Here is a 14,640-nt window from a genome sequence, read left to right as displayed (position 1 = left end):
CTGAGCTGGATTGAGAAACCACCAAATTTCGTAGCTTCACTCCTCCATGCTTTCAACACAAGCTCTGCCCCATCAACCGTGCTGTGTCGCTGGAGCACTGTCAGAGGCCAGCGTCACACAGGTGTGGCGAGAGTCTCGGCTGCGTCCCTAGACCCCAGACTACACCTGATGCCATTCAGCTGTGTGCCTTTGCTCCTGAACTGCCCAGGTGGGGTCTGGCAGCAGTTCCCTGCTCCAAGATGGCTCATTTTAGAGGACGACATCAGTGGCCTTTTCTCCAGGCGCGTCCTTCTCTTAGCCACCACATATGTCCTCCTGCTTTGCTTGTGTGTCCTTTAGAGATATCCTTTTGTTTCTCATCCACGTGTTGGAAATTAGGGAATGGAGGGAGGTATCTGTGTGGCATAGCAGGGATGCAGCTGGGGAGCCTGGTCCATGCAGCCCATCAGGGAAACATGGGGTGAAATGTCCATCCTCAGAGTAACCCTGAACTCAACACAGGAGATGCTGCTCCTCGAGACACTGGGCAGGGAAGCTTTAGCCCCTAAGCACAAAAGCCTGGGCTCTTAATTCTGCTACAGGCAGGGTGTGGAGAAAGGAGAGATGCAGAGACAGCCCTTCCCTAGTCACAGGGGAGTGGCCATGCACAGCTTCCACACACTTGGGCCCCGCGTCACCTCTGCTCTCTGCCTGGCCCCTGTGGGATTCACACGGTCACTCTCCCTCACTCCCAGATGCGCAGCGATTCTTCCTTGGACACCTTACATTTTAAGACATAGCTCCTCCTTGGTTAGTGGTGGGTTCTTGGTTTCTTATTTTAAATGTGTTTCTCCATCTCAGGCCCGTTTTCTCTCCCAGCACAACCACATTCAGTTCAGTTTAAAAAGTATTTGGTCCCCTTGATTGCTGAAGCCCACTCCAGCAGGTGGTGCAGCAAGGTCACCTCATCTTTAATCCTTCCTCCTGTGTTTTGTCGTTGAGTGTTAGTCTCTGGACTTCTTTGTGGTGCACGAGACACAAGTGCCATGACTAACGTGCTTCATTTTACTCCCAACTAGCTGCCGCCAGCTCCGGACTCTGAGAACTCCACGGCAGAGGTGTGTTACTCACCTATATTTGTAGCGCCAGTGCCAGCAAATATGGGTGCTTCCCAGTGTCCTGGTTGAGTGTCTCAGTTGTCTGTCCCGGTGGTAGTACAGTGTAGGAGGGAGGTTTGCAGGCTGCCTGAAAACTGATCATGACTCAGGGGGACGTAAATGTAGCTCTCGGTGTAGAAAAAGGGGTGTCCAACCTGCAAGCCCAGGGGCTTCATGCTGATTTTGTGAGGACCTGTTTCACTTATCTGTGTTGTCAGATATCATGAAAAGTGTGCATGGGCTTTTTTTTGCTAATCAGTTTTCCTTAGTGTTTGCGTATTTAACTTGTGGTCCAAGACAACTCTTATTCTTCCGATATGTAGTGGAGGGGGGGGAAAAAGGTTGGACACCCCTGGTGTAGCAGGGAGGTCCAAAGAATCTGGCACTAAACCAAGTGTCCTCCAGGCAAGAGAGGTTGAAGTTTCTCACTTAAAACTTTCATAGTCTTGTGATGTTCAGTTGAGAAACTTGGGGATGTTAAGACCTTACCATTTTTAAACAGAACTGACCCTGGGTCCCATGCAGAGGTGATGCAGTTGTGAAGTTGTGGATGTTAATCCAAAGTTTGACGAAAAGCTGCTAGTAAATTTGTAGTTTCACCATGCACTTTGTTCTGTTCTGTTCTTTCTGCTGCTAACTAAACTTGCTTAAATGCAGGACTGAAGTCTAGTAAGATCCCATAGAAACATTTTGGGGGAGCATATTTCCAATTTTCAAAATTTAATTTCGGAAACTTGTAAAATCACAGTAGTTCAAGGTAGAGCGAAGTGTACTTTATTTGAAAGAAGTCTTTTGAAGATCTTAAAAATTGCATCAGAACCCATGATCAAATAGCAAAGTTGCAGTGTGGTTGTTTTCTAAGGATCAAGCTCTCATGTCCTAATCCAGTGGTTCTCAACCTGGGGGTCGCAACCCACAGGAGCTGTATTAAAGGGTCTCGGCATTAGGAAGGTTGAGAACCACTGTCCTAATCGGAGCTCTTCATTGTTGACAGTTTTGATTGGAGTACTTGTCTGCTGGTGGGGTGGGGAGAGCTGTGGTCTCGTGTCTGTCTGCTCAGAAGCGTGTGCACTGGTGTCTTTACGCATGAGCTATGCAGGATGCATGTATGAGCCCCAAGGACCTGCCCAGTTGAGTCTTGCATCATCCCCTTTTTGGTAAATGTAACAATTTGTAATATAGAACTTCCTTTTTATGATCTATACAATAAATAAAGGTGGCCACCAAGTCATAATATCGTCCCATTTTATTTATTTTATTTTATTTTTTTTTTTTTTTTTGTAGAGACAGAGTCTCACTTTATGGCCCTCGGTAGAGTGCCATGGCATCACACAGCTCACAGCAACCTCCAACTCCTGGGCTTAAGCGAAATATCATCCCATTTTAACCAGTGCTCTGGGGTAGAGGGGAAGGGGGACAGTTGTTACACACCCTCTCAAGTAATCAAGCATGACTATTTGGGGGGAAAGTAGCAACTCAGCTGTTTTCCTTTTGTGTAACTTTTCATCAGCTATGTATGAGCTCTCAATGTTTTTTGTTTGTGATTGATGCTGAAGATGGTAGTGTCTCCTTAGCTTGGTCCTTAAAATGAAATTTCTACATGCTTAGCAGGAGGTTGAAGCAAGTCCACCCCTGAGGCAGCTGGAAGACCATAAAAGGGTACGTAGCCTTGAGTCTTGGTTGTTGAGAGCTAATGACCTTAACACTTGCCTCAGCCACACACCTGATTGAAAGACAGCTTCTATCGTTGGTACTATTAAGGCATTAACTGACTCAAGAGCAGTCACAGCCGTGTATGTGAATGAATTAACTGGCAGTTCCGCCTCTTAACCACCTGATCAGAGTGGTCCCCAGCCAGCCGCCGAATAATGACCAAGTAAGCTTTTCATGTCCGTCCTTCTTTTTCTACTTAGGTGAAGTCTTAAAAAAAAATTATTTTTTCTGTGAATGACTAATGATCATTATGGATAATTTATAATAAATTATTAAAATTTTCATAATTATACCACCCAGCCATTAGAGCCATAAGAGCTGCTAGCATTTTAATAAATATTTCTTTCTACCAGCTTTTTTTTACGTGTGTGAGCATGTGTGCTGATAGACACACCCACACTTGCATTGTCATTTGGATTATTTTAAGCGTACAGCTTTTGTACCTGGCTTTTATCATTTTATAGCTGAGCGTTTTTTTTTAATCTGTGCAAGTTAACAGCTTCCTGAGCTCCCCTAAGTTAACAAGTGGTTCATCATTTTTTCCTTTGACTAGAAAATGAACAGATGTGTATATCCTCTGGTAGATTTCTAGAAGAGAGAGTCCTAGGCCGAAGGGCAGATAACTTTCTCCAGGTGCTGCTGGTGCATCACCACCCGTCTTCTAATTGCTTGTACATGTTCATGGCATGCTGATTTTTATGTTTCCAGTTTTTGGAAGATAACTAAATGTCCTGGTTTTCTGAGAGCTTATCATACACAATTACTGTGCTAAGACCTTTACCTTGGTTCATTCATCAGATTTCATTCATGCTTACACTGATCCTGTGACACAGCCTGCATCCCCACTTCATAGATTAAGAAATCAAGACTCGGCAGCGCCTGTGGCTCAAGGAGTAGGGCGCGGGTCCCATATGCTGGAGGTGGTGGGTTCAAACCCAGCCCCAGCCAAAAACCACAAAAAAAAAAAAAAGAAATCAAGAGTCAGGTTCAGCACCTTAACCAAGGTCGTGGGGTTAGAAAACGACCCATCATTGTAAAGGCTGCCTTGGCGCTGTGGCCACTAGAGAATTTATCCCTGAGATACATGGGTAGCCAGGTGCACCTTTGTTCTGCTCACACACCTGGGTCCTGCTCGGTCCTACCACATCCCAAGTACCTTTTATTCTTGCTGTAATGGAGAGATAAACTTTATGATTCCTCAGTCTAGGACCAGAGTATAGTCCCTGGGAAGTTGGCATTTCAGCAGAATTCAGGGTGCAGCGCTGTAGCCCGTTTCCTCTAGCATCCTGTATCTCCTCCATTTCATGGACCAAGGTCACCTTGGATTCATGCATTTTCCATCCTGTCTGCCCTTTAAAAATTACCTTAGAATGGAGAGAGGGGAGGAAGGAGGGACGTGGGGGTGTTCCCACTTAATGGGCACATTGTTAGGGTGTATGGTGCACCTCTTGGTGGTGGGACACAATTATAAGAGGGACTCTTCCTTAACAAATGCAAACATTGTAACCTAATTCTTTGTACCCTCAATGAACCTGAAACAGTTAAAAAAAAAAAAAAAAGATTACCTTAGGTCTTAGGCACACAGCCATCCCGCCTGTCCTGAGTCTTGGGGACTTGGTGTTGAATGCTGCCTGTGCCTGTGAACTTTGGAGTTAGAAACAAATTCATGTCTTCTTTTGCCAGGCCCTAGCTGTGTGATTTGGGGCCAATTATTTAATTTCCCTGTGCCTCTGTTTCTTCTGCCATAAAATGGGATAATAGACCCCATCCCTTAGAACTGTCTACTTGAACTATCTGAAAAGCACTTAGCACAGTGGCTGGAATATGATAAAGCATATTAAATGTTGTAGTTATCTTGCAAATTAAAACAACAGGGGTAGGAGGAGGAGGTATTTTTAAATCCAGTCACTACCTTGGTGCTGACTAAGGTGTGAGAGGCTCACAGCTCACAAGAGAGGGTGATCTTGCTTGAAGCACATGATTTTGAAGCGTCTGGAACCGGGAAGTACAAAGGTCAGTTCTGTCTCCTTCGTGTGTGGCGATGTTAACTCCTTAGTGCCTTGTTCAACACTGGCCCTGCTCCCACACGGTTCGTTAGCCACTGGTGTAGTTGACATAAATGAAACCCCTCTTAGTGCAGTGGCCAGGTAGGAACCCAGCTCAGTGTCACTGCTCCACATCACTGATCTACCAATTGTCACTGTTTGAACTTGACACTTATTACAAATGAAACTCTTTGACTTTTTCTTTTCTCAGTCTTAGGTAATAATGTGTGTGGAATTTCTTACAGAGACAAACATCTGATATTTGTTTGCATACTGTAGGTGTAAACTGCTGGCAAAAAAAAAAAAAAAGCTGGTATTATTTTTAAAAAGAGTTGCACAGCCAAATGTTAAAGCCGAAGTGATGTTATTTGGGAAGTTCTTTTTTTTTTTTTTTTTTTTTCCCATCTCTGCAATCAGATTTCTCAGCCTGGTACATCGTGAACAGCTTAGTGTTGTTGAGTAATTTATATCGAGATGATTAGGAAGGCTTTTCTCTACAGATTTTAATTTTTCCCAAATTAAACCACTGGCTCAGAAAAACAGCATTTTCCTTGAACCCAAGTTTTCACACTAGGGATTTGCATAACTTTTAATAATTCGTATCCATTTTCTCTTTCTGTCCCCTTTTATCTAAAATTCTTACTCTTTATTCTTTCAGAAAAGGAATGAATCTCATCCGTTGCTTTAAAAAATCCCACTTGCTTTCTGTTTTTTTCTTGCAGTTTAATTTTTGTGTGTGTAGAGAAGGTGAGGTGAATACGTGCCAAAAAACCGTATAATTAAGAGGGGGAAAGAATAAAAAGTTTGTGGGGTGGAATTTTTTTCCCCATAACGAGCACATTTCATGATATTCTCTTATGGGGGAAAATGTACCATTTGATGCATCAGTTGCTATGGTAACTGCTAGGTTTTTCTGCGGAAGGAGAGGCAAAATGGTAATGTGAGATCCCTTTGTAACTTCAGTTTGGCATCCAGGCTGCAGAAATGTGGACTTCCAGTTCCTGGAGTCCACTTGCTCCTTCCTGGACTCCTGGAGTCCACTTACCTCCCTCTTGTTTGGTTGCAGATTGACCAGGGTCTTGCTATTTATTCAAAACCACAAAGAGGGGGGAAAAGTACAAAACCAATCATCAGGAACTGAAAATCTAACTGAGCCACTCCCGACCCAAGGGGAATCATGGATCCCAGTCTCCAGCTGGGACTTCCTTAAGGGGCGCCTGTCAACTGATCGTGGGCATGCTTCTTTTGGCCATTCAACCCTGTGTTCTTCCAGATTCTTCTTGTGATGGCTATGTTGGCCATTATCCCTGGCTGCGGTTTACAGGTCTCAGCCCAGCCATCTACCTTTCCACCAGTGTTCTCCTGCTGCCATGGGGGGCCGGTTAGAGAGTAAGGATGTTAACTGGCAGCTGTTTTGGGTGTTGGAACTTAAAGTCTGTATCCTACTGAAAGTAAATGAAGTAGACGCATCACTATGTTTTGAAGAGGGGAAGTCATATTTAATCTGTCATGTTCAACATAGAGATAATGTTTCTTTTTTCTCACTTCTTTTTCTGTGGGCTTTCTTGAATGTTCCTTTAAAATGTGTATTCCAGTTACGAAGTTGGCCTTTTAAATCACCATGTTCCCAGTGGCTGCCTAAAGAGCATTGATGGGGTTGTGCTGGTGCCTGAGACTGGAACACCAGTAAAGATGTGTCTTTATAACAAAGTGGGGTCTGCTAAGCCATTGAAGAATCTTGCGCTAAATTTTACCCCCACCTTCAAGCAGTTCATTTACAAAGTATTTGAAATATCACAAGTAACTTACCCATTTGAAGCACTTCTTGGAATTCTGAATTTATGGTCAGTCCAGGTGGGAAATACGCTTCACAAGTGGCTAATTTACCGTCTTTTTGCTGAACTACAATGAGAGATGTATTTGTGGGTCAGATGGAGCAAGGAAAATCGAGATTTTCTGTTTCCTGCACATTCATTTAAAAATCAGTTCCTCCTCTTAAGCCCCCCCCCACACCTCTCCTCTGTACACCCAAACCCAATCTGTCCCTGGAGTCTTTGACTAGCAGCACAAATTATTAGAAGAGATAAATCTGGCAGGGTAGCCTTGGGACTTTACACGATTTTGAGGATCGACAGGAGTTTTCTGTCTTTCTCCTTACTTCCGTGGTCCTCTACCACCGGAGGCTACCCTCCCTCTCCTGGTCTACACTTCCTGTCTTGTTTTGCAAACACACCACTTGAAATCTTCAGATCTATTCTTAGAGCTTATTAACGAATCACTTTAAATTCTACTGAGTCATGTTACAATTGCAGGTCTCTTTAGATCTTTTGAATCTCTATTTTAGAGACCTGCCAGATTCCAGCACCTCTCCTTTCTGCTAGACTTCTCACTTACCCTCTTGAAGACGCACCAGAAGAACTCTGTACAAAGAGTCCGGACGGCGGGGGAACTCATCCAGTCTTTGACTTTTAGAAACCCACGGATGAGAAGAGGGTCTGAGAGTCCCTCGGGAGCATGGCTGAGAGTGTCACAGCTCAGACTGCGCCCTGCCGCTGTGTGCTGGCATTACTGAACAAATCAAAGTTTGAGGGGCGGAGTTTGGTTAGATTTATGAGGATGAGTTGTTGTATCCCCTGTCCAGGATTCTTTGGCTATTTATATTTTTAAAACTTAAAGTTGAAATACGTACAAACTAAGTAAGAAGAGTTTGACTATACCCATTTGCACCTCAGTTTCTTTCTTTCTTTCTTCCTTTTTTTTTTTTTTTGTAGTTTGGCCGGGGCTGGGTTTGAACTCGCCACCTCTGGCATATGGGGCGGGCACCCTACTCCTGGCACCCTACACAGGCATCGCCCTGCACCTCAGTTTCAACAGCTATCAACTCATGTCTCATCTAGTCTTATTTCTCTCCTTCCCATTACCACTTCTCCTCTGTTGTTTTAAAGTAAATCCCAGACAAAATGGCATTTTATTCGTGACATTATTTTTGATGGAACATACCTGACATCTGCCACTAATTTATTTCCTATACCATTACTTTTTCTTTACCATTTGGCCCATTGATTATTCTTTGTAAGAAAGGCTTACATTTGGCTTATGAAATCATTGTACTGTATTGTTCTGATAGCTTAATATTTTTAGGACCTTGGGAATAAACCCTGTACTTAAAATAACATTTTTATATTGCATTGTGGAAGCTGACCTATAAAATTTTCAGGTTTTCCAAATTTTATTGAGTTACCCCAAAGGGATTTCTGTTTGTTATTGTTAGTCCTTCAAATCACTGTTCTGTCTTATCACTATGTGAGAGTCAGATAGTCAACGTTCCAGATTGTTGCCTTTATAATAAAAGGATCTGGTTTTCTGAGAAAATGTTAAAGTTAACTTCATACTTTCGAAATGCTTTTACTAATAATTTGTCTTTTCACTGAGTAAAACTAGATCAATTATAACTGAGTACCCCTGTGTTTTTTGAATATTAGTCGAATAGTTATGCATTAAATTCAGAATCTGATTTTGTTATCCTGTTTGAATTAAGGGTGAGGCACTCAGGCAAATTTTGGTCAACCGTTACTATGGAAACATCAGACCTTCAGGAAGAAGAGAGAGCCTTACCAGCTTTGGCAATGGCCCGCTGTCACCAGGAGGACCCAGCAAGCCTGGGGGAGGAGGTAGGCTGTGTGATGTGCTGATGAACTTCATGTGTGAATCAAGTGTGTCGTGTGACAGCTGCATGTTTCTGCCTAACAGGTTGAAACTCTTAACAACAGATGAATTTGTGTTACAAGTGCATTTTTTTAGCAACTTGTTTTATCTTTGGTGTACCGTGAAATTGATGCCTAAACATATTTCCCTGCAAAGTAGCATTTTCTTACAATGAGATAGTGAATATGCCTTTTGCTCTTCTTCTATTCAAATGACTCAAGGAATTTGATTTTATTGCACATTTTTTTTTGTGGTCATTCAGACTTACGTCTTGCCATAAAATGATGAGGGTACTGGCAGCCAGGATAGTGAAAGCTACCATTTATTATGCACTAACTGCATGCCAGGGGCTTTCCTAAGCCCGTTGCATTCTTTCTCTTATGTTCTCCTTCAAGTTACTCATTAGGTGGTAGGTAGTGGCTTCACCCCAGTTTAACAGAGGAAATGGAAGCTTATTAATGGCTGGTCTATCATTTGAATCTGGCATCTTTCATTCTAACGCCCATGCTGTGTACATATGTATACTCTTATGAGAATTTACGAAAAAGCATCCCGGTACAGAAGTGCTTAAAAGAGATCCTTAAAAGTGTTTCAAATCATTTTAAGCACAATTATAGGGAAAAGTTGCAGAGACATGGAACTCAACAGTGGGCATTAGGTAGGTTGGGTTTTTAGGGGAGCTCAGTGCTCAAAGCAAAAATGTGAGTTGCCTGATTCTATCTTGTGGTGATGACTATGGGGCAGCTTCTGATCCTGGGTAGTATCCATGTCCAGCACAGAAATACTCTAAGTTTGATAAAATTGTCCTAGCAAATTCTAGGGAGGGAGCTTGGATTTCACCAGATGAAAACTTAAATTGTACCTGACCAGTTCCTGGGGCCATGCAGGCTTCCACATAGATGCAGTTCTCAGGGCATCTCAAAGATGGAAACGGAATGTTTCAGAACCCCCAAATTCACGTAGAAGTTCTCAAAACTGTTCCTCTTCACTTTCCTTGGTGGCATCATTTACCAAACGCTTGAGGCCCTTGAGAGGCACCATGGGGGGAATTTGGAAATACAGGGCCGACACTGCTGCTCCAAGACGCTGGAGCAGGGAAGATGTGGAACACGACTTCTACCTTGCACCACAGACTTAGGGGCATAGTAAGGGGAAGCAGTGTAGAGAAGGTAGCATTTGAATTGCGCTCCGCAGGGAAGGACTGAAAGAAGACTTTCCACTTTCTCCATATGCATTAATGTTTTAGTTATTGCCAATAGTAATGCCAGGCAAGCCCTCAAATCTGTACTTTGCAGACGTAGAATCCATCCTGCTAAATGGCTTGTGTACTTTCTTCTTAAGTATGTTCATCTCATCTCAAGCACAGTGAGGATGAGCACACTGCTATGCTCACTTCTCTAGCCCCAGCTCTGGGCTCCATGCTACGTACCGAGTAAATATTCAATGAATGAATGAACAGATAAATTATGAGGGTGAGTGTGGGGGTTGGGTAGTAGTAGAGAGAGAGCCAAAGTGACCCCCATAGGCTAAACATTTTTAGGAGTGTTCTAAGAAGTGTTTGAGTTTGGTTTGTTTCTGACTCTCAGATCAGTTCTTAGTAATTCTGCCCCCAAGTTATTATTGTGTTTTAATGTCAGGGAATGGCTGAATGGCTTTAGGTTACTTACTGGAAATGTATCTCTCCTTCTTCGTCTTATCTGCCTGGGTTGAAGTACCATCTCTGCTGCTTACAAGCAGAGCATCCTTGGACAAGTGACTTCATCTGTCCGTGTTAATGAGTGCCGCCTTTGTGGGGTTGTTAGGAGGGTTAAAAGAAATAATATGGGTAAGGGGTTAGTGCATAAAAGTGTTTGTGTGTTTCAAGTATGTGGTGAACATTAGATGCTCTGATTGTGGTTAGTAAAAATAATGTTCTGTCTTCCTAGGGGGAGGTTCTGGATCCAGCTCCATGAGTAGGGGTGAGATGAGCCTGGCCGAGGTTCAGTGTCACCTGGACAAGGAGGGGGCCTCCAATCTGGTAATCGACCTCATAATGAACGCATCCAGTGACCGAGTATTTCATGAAAGCATTCTCTTGGCCATTGCCCTTCTGGAAGGCGGCAACACCACCATTCAGGTAGGAAGACAGTGTGGCTGCTGGCAATGGCATCCCAGCCGAGCAGGGGAAGAATCTGTTTTGGGAGCCAGATACCCAGGTGGTGCAAAGACTAATATAAGGGACAGCTCATTTTTAGGGCACAATGTTCTATTGTTCTGAAAAACAAATTCTACTGATATCCTGCTGTGATCATTCAGTCATAATTCAGACTTGATTCAGTCATAATTCAAAATGTAAGTTACATTTGAAAACTGTTAAAATGCTAAAGATGTGCAAAGAAAATTGGCCCAAGATCTAGTGGGTATTCCATAAATGTCTGTTGAATGAATGATTGAAGTTTATTTATAGTTTTTATCCAAGACTATAGGGGATACCTCCCTTCACAAGATGACCAGTGTGGACTGTGTATGCTGTTGGTATTTAGAGGATTTAACTTGCTCATCTGCAGACATTGCAGCTCTTGTTCAACTGTAAATTTCTCTGCCTAAAAGTTAAAAACGGAAAATTCAATAAAACCAAACTAATTTGAACTAATACAAACTAATCGGGAGAAGCCAGGCTAGGTTAGTCAAAGATGAGGAGATGATTTTTTGGAAGATTAATATGAAAGCTTATGTCTAAACTAATAAAAACCAGAATCTGGTAGAAGTGTTTAAAATATCTTCAAGTTTTAATGGTAGAAGTGTTTAAAATATCTTCAAGTTTTAATGATATATAAATAATGTAACTTTATGTAGAAATGGTGTTTAAAATGATACCTTTAAATATTTCCAATATCTTCTTCATGCAGTCTTCTTTCTTCTTTGGCTCTCTGAGTTTACTTCGATGTGTGTGTGCATATGGGTGTACACGTACGTACACGTGCATATTTGATACAAGCTTTATTGAGATCTAATTCATATACCATAAAATTTACCATTTATATACACACACACGTGATCTGACATATTCTTGGCCTTGAATTGAAATTCGGAGTCTGGATTAATGAAGTCTTGGTTCTTTGTACAAATCAGAAAAGGGCGTTTCTTCCTGTGAGTCGACGTGCCCCGGGCCAGGGCACCTGGGCTTGGCAGGTGCAGCACAGCTGAGATTGCAGTCCCCGCCCACTCTCCAGCTGTCACCCTTGTGCCTTGCATAACCTGCACAGCCGACTGCCAAGACCCTTTCTACTCACCTTCCCATCCCCACTTGCCCTAATACACACTTCCAAAGTTTGTTATTATCCATTGTACCAAGGTGAGATTCATGACCATGAGTTAGTCACCTGGGCTGATGGCAAGGTCCATGACTTGTCTGCACATGAGTTGTAACATGTTAGGATTGCTGTTTGATTTTGTCACGTGGCTGTGAGTGGGTCCTGCAGTCCTTCTTGTCATGGGATGTTGCCCCATTGCTGCCGTGCTCATGGTGCCCAGGTTCATGTGTTGAGATGAAGGCAGTGTTGAAATGCTCCTTCCCTTTGCTCCACATGACACCTGTGACTAGATCATCGAACTTAATTCTTACTGAGCATTTCGTGTACATGTTAACTCCAAACACTGGAGCCAGTCGTCTGATAGAATTTTCTCTGGACTCACCAAGTGTGAAAAATGAGGGCAATGTGGTGTGTTTTTCATAAATCAATGTATTCCATTTGAAGGACTATCTAACCATTCTGTTCTTGTGAGATTTTGTCACTCAAGTTTTTATTTTTAGCTCCACTGTCTTGTCTTTAATGAAATGGTGTTGATAATGGATGACAGATTTTTTTTTTCTATTGGCCAAATAAGAAGGCAGAAACCCTAAGTCATTCCCTCCCTTCCCCCATACTTCTTAAAGCCTTACTAGTTAGAGAAATCTCAGCATCTCAGAAGTTCAGCCTTCAAAAACGCCATCATCTAGCAAGGATACATGTTCATAGGAAGCCGTGTCGCAAACATACCATCTGAGAAGTAGAACTGTGATGCCGTGGAACCACCAAAGAAGTACCCCCACCTCTGTGAGGAGTTAGAGAAAGATCTTTAGATAAAATGGCCTTTGAAGAATGGGTACGGGTCTGAATGGTGGGAGCTGGGCGAGGAGCTGGAATGTAGGGAGCCTCTGTCTCATACTATGGAGAGAAGGCCCAGAGCTGCAGAGCAGGGGTTGGGTCCTTTGGCCTAGGGAGCACAGTGTAGGTGAGGCAGGGTCTGGGTGGGGGGGCTCTGTGTGCGGCCGCAGTGCAGTCCTCCACGAGGCTTCAGAGCTTTAACTTAGAACTATAAATCTGGCAGTATAGGGACAGATAATTATTGAGGAAAGCAAGGGCCAAAAGGAGGCAGTCTAATAATTAAAAAGTTAATTAGCAGTAATTGAGGGGAGAACTAATCAGAGCCTGAACTCAAAATAAATCTCTGATATAAAGGGCATACCTTGGGAGAGGACTTTTTCTGGCAGGGGCACAGGTAGCTCTTCGGGTGCTGGCAACACATTCTATCTCTTTATCCAGGTGGTGGTTACATGAGTGTGCACGTGTTTAGAACTCAGCCATATGCTTCAAATTGTCTGCTTCAGTGTACCTATATTGTGCCCCAATAGAAAAGAAGTGGGGGGAAAATGAGAGCCTGAACCTTGCTGGGACTACAGGGGAGCAGTGGGGCAGGATGTCCTGAAGGGAGACTGCCACTCCCCACTCCAGGCCTCTGCCTGGAACTGGAGACACTGATTAAACTGGGCTGAAGTGGCCCGGATCTGCCTGTGGGAGAGGAGAGGGTCAGAGGTCCCAATTGGCTCTCAGGCTTCACGCCAGGCTGTCAAGACGCACGGAGGCCCTGTTAATTAAGGAATAACAAGGAGGCTTGCAGTGGCTGGCAGGGGTGAGGCTCACTGGAAAGATGAAGTCTGGGGTTCTGGCAACGTGCCATGTTTTTTCACGGTGTACCCCCAATGGTGACGGCAAGGCACACAGAAGCTGTTTTTCCTTCAAGTTCTTTATCTTGTAAAGTAATTATGAATATTAGTTTCATGTTTTCACACATTTATTACTCATATGCTCAGGCTCCAGATGAAATGCCACGGTGGAGTTACTGTAGGTTCAGCCGCCCGTGCAGGGAGCTGGGTTCTCATGAGTGGTCTGGGTCTGGATGTGGGAGCCTGTGGGCCGCAGGCCAGGATGGGGGCACGGCCCCCAGGGGTCACAGGCATGCTCTGACTCTCCCTCCTCCCCACTGTCCGTGAGCTGTCAGGGGCCCAGCTGACCCATGCCTCACAGGAGGTCTGTGGTTCCAGGAAAACTGCCTCTAGCCTGGAGTTGACTTGGCTCCCTGAGCTTCTCTTTCTCTGGAGAAAATGATGTGGAACTAGGGTTGTGTCTGGGGCCAGTTGAGGACAGGAGTCCTGAAGCCCCAGGGAGAGTGATTCAGAATTCTGCTTTGCTGCGGCGAAGCCAGTTCAAAGCAGTAAGTGACCAGCTGGGAAGCGAGTCTGACTGGGGTCAGGACCACAGGCTGCCTATTAATGATTGCTGAGGTGCCCTAGTCCAGTAAAGGCAGGGTCAGCTCCCACTGAGCTCAGGGATTAGTAGTGTCACCTCCTGCTCTGTGTGACCCGTGTGGTCTCAGGAAGGGAAATTGGTCTGTAGTTAGGGGGCTTCTTGAGATTTACATTTCCCGATGGTAGAAAGGGGAATTGCAAGGAAGCAGTCAGAGCTACAGGGTTCCAGAACTGTATACAGTTGGCCCTCTGTATTTGCCGGGTTCTGCATCTGTGAGTTCTGCGTCCACAGGTTCATCTGACCTCGAATTGAAAATACTTGGGAGGAAAAACAGTAAAATATGCAACAATAAATATGTATATTTTAAAACACAGTAGCAGCTATTCCCATGGCATTTCCACTGTGTTAGGTATTGTAAGTAATCTAGAGATGTTATGTGTACAGAAGACTCTTCTGTAGGTTATCTGCAAATATGACACCATTTTTTATGCA

At 43.8% G+C, this 14,640-nt stretch overlaps 1 protein-coding gene across 14 annotated transcripts in view; it reads left to right on the top strand.

Annotated features, from left to right (window-relative positions):
* The window catches only part of ITPR1 (inositol 1,4,5-trisphosphate receptor type 1), a 342,499-nt gene that overhangs the window by 224,247 nt on the left and 103,612 nt on the right, over positions 1-14,640 (top strand). For 7 of the 14 annotated variants that reach the window (XM_053598947.1, XM_053598946.1, XM_053598936.1 and 4 more), the window contains 4 exons: positions 1,059-1,097; positions 2,745-2,795; positions 8,433-8,565; positions 10,525-10,715. In XM_053598947.1, coding sequence (XP_053454922.1) covers positions 1,059-1,097; positions 2,745-2,795; positions 8,433-8,565; positions 10,525-10,715 — 414 coding nt within the window. The remainder of the gene's footprint in view (positions 1-1,058; positions 1,098-2,744; positions 2,796-8,432; positions 8,566-10,524; positions 10,716-14,640) is intronic. The other 7 variants (XM_053598949.1, XM_053598948.1, XM_053598944.1 and 4 more) reach the window with 2 other exon arrangements.

The sequence above is a fragment of the Nycticebus coucang genome, chromosome 8, assembly GCF_027406575.1.
Source record: "Nycticebus coucang isolate mNycCou1 chromosome 8, mNycCou1.pri, whole genome shotgun sequence".
In the NCBI taxonomy this organism is placed as follows: Eukaryota; Metazoa; Chordata; class Mammalia; order Primates; family Lorisidae; genus Nycticebus; species Nycticebus coucang.
Note: the sequence above shows the minus strand (reverse complement) of the source record. Positions and strands in the feature narration are given on the sequence as shown.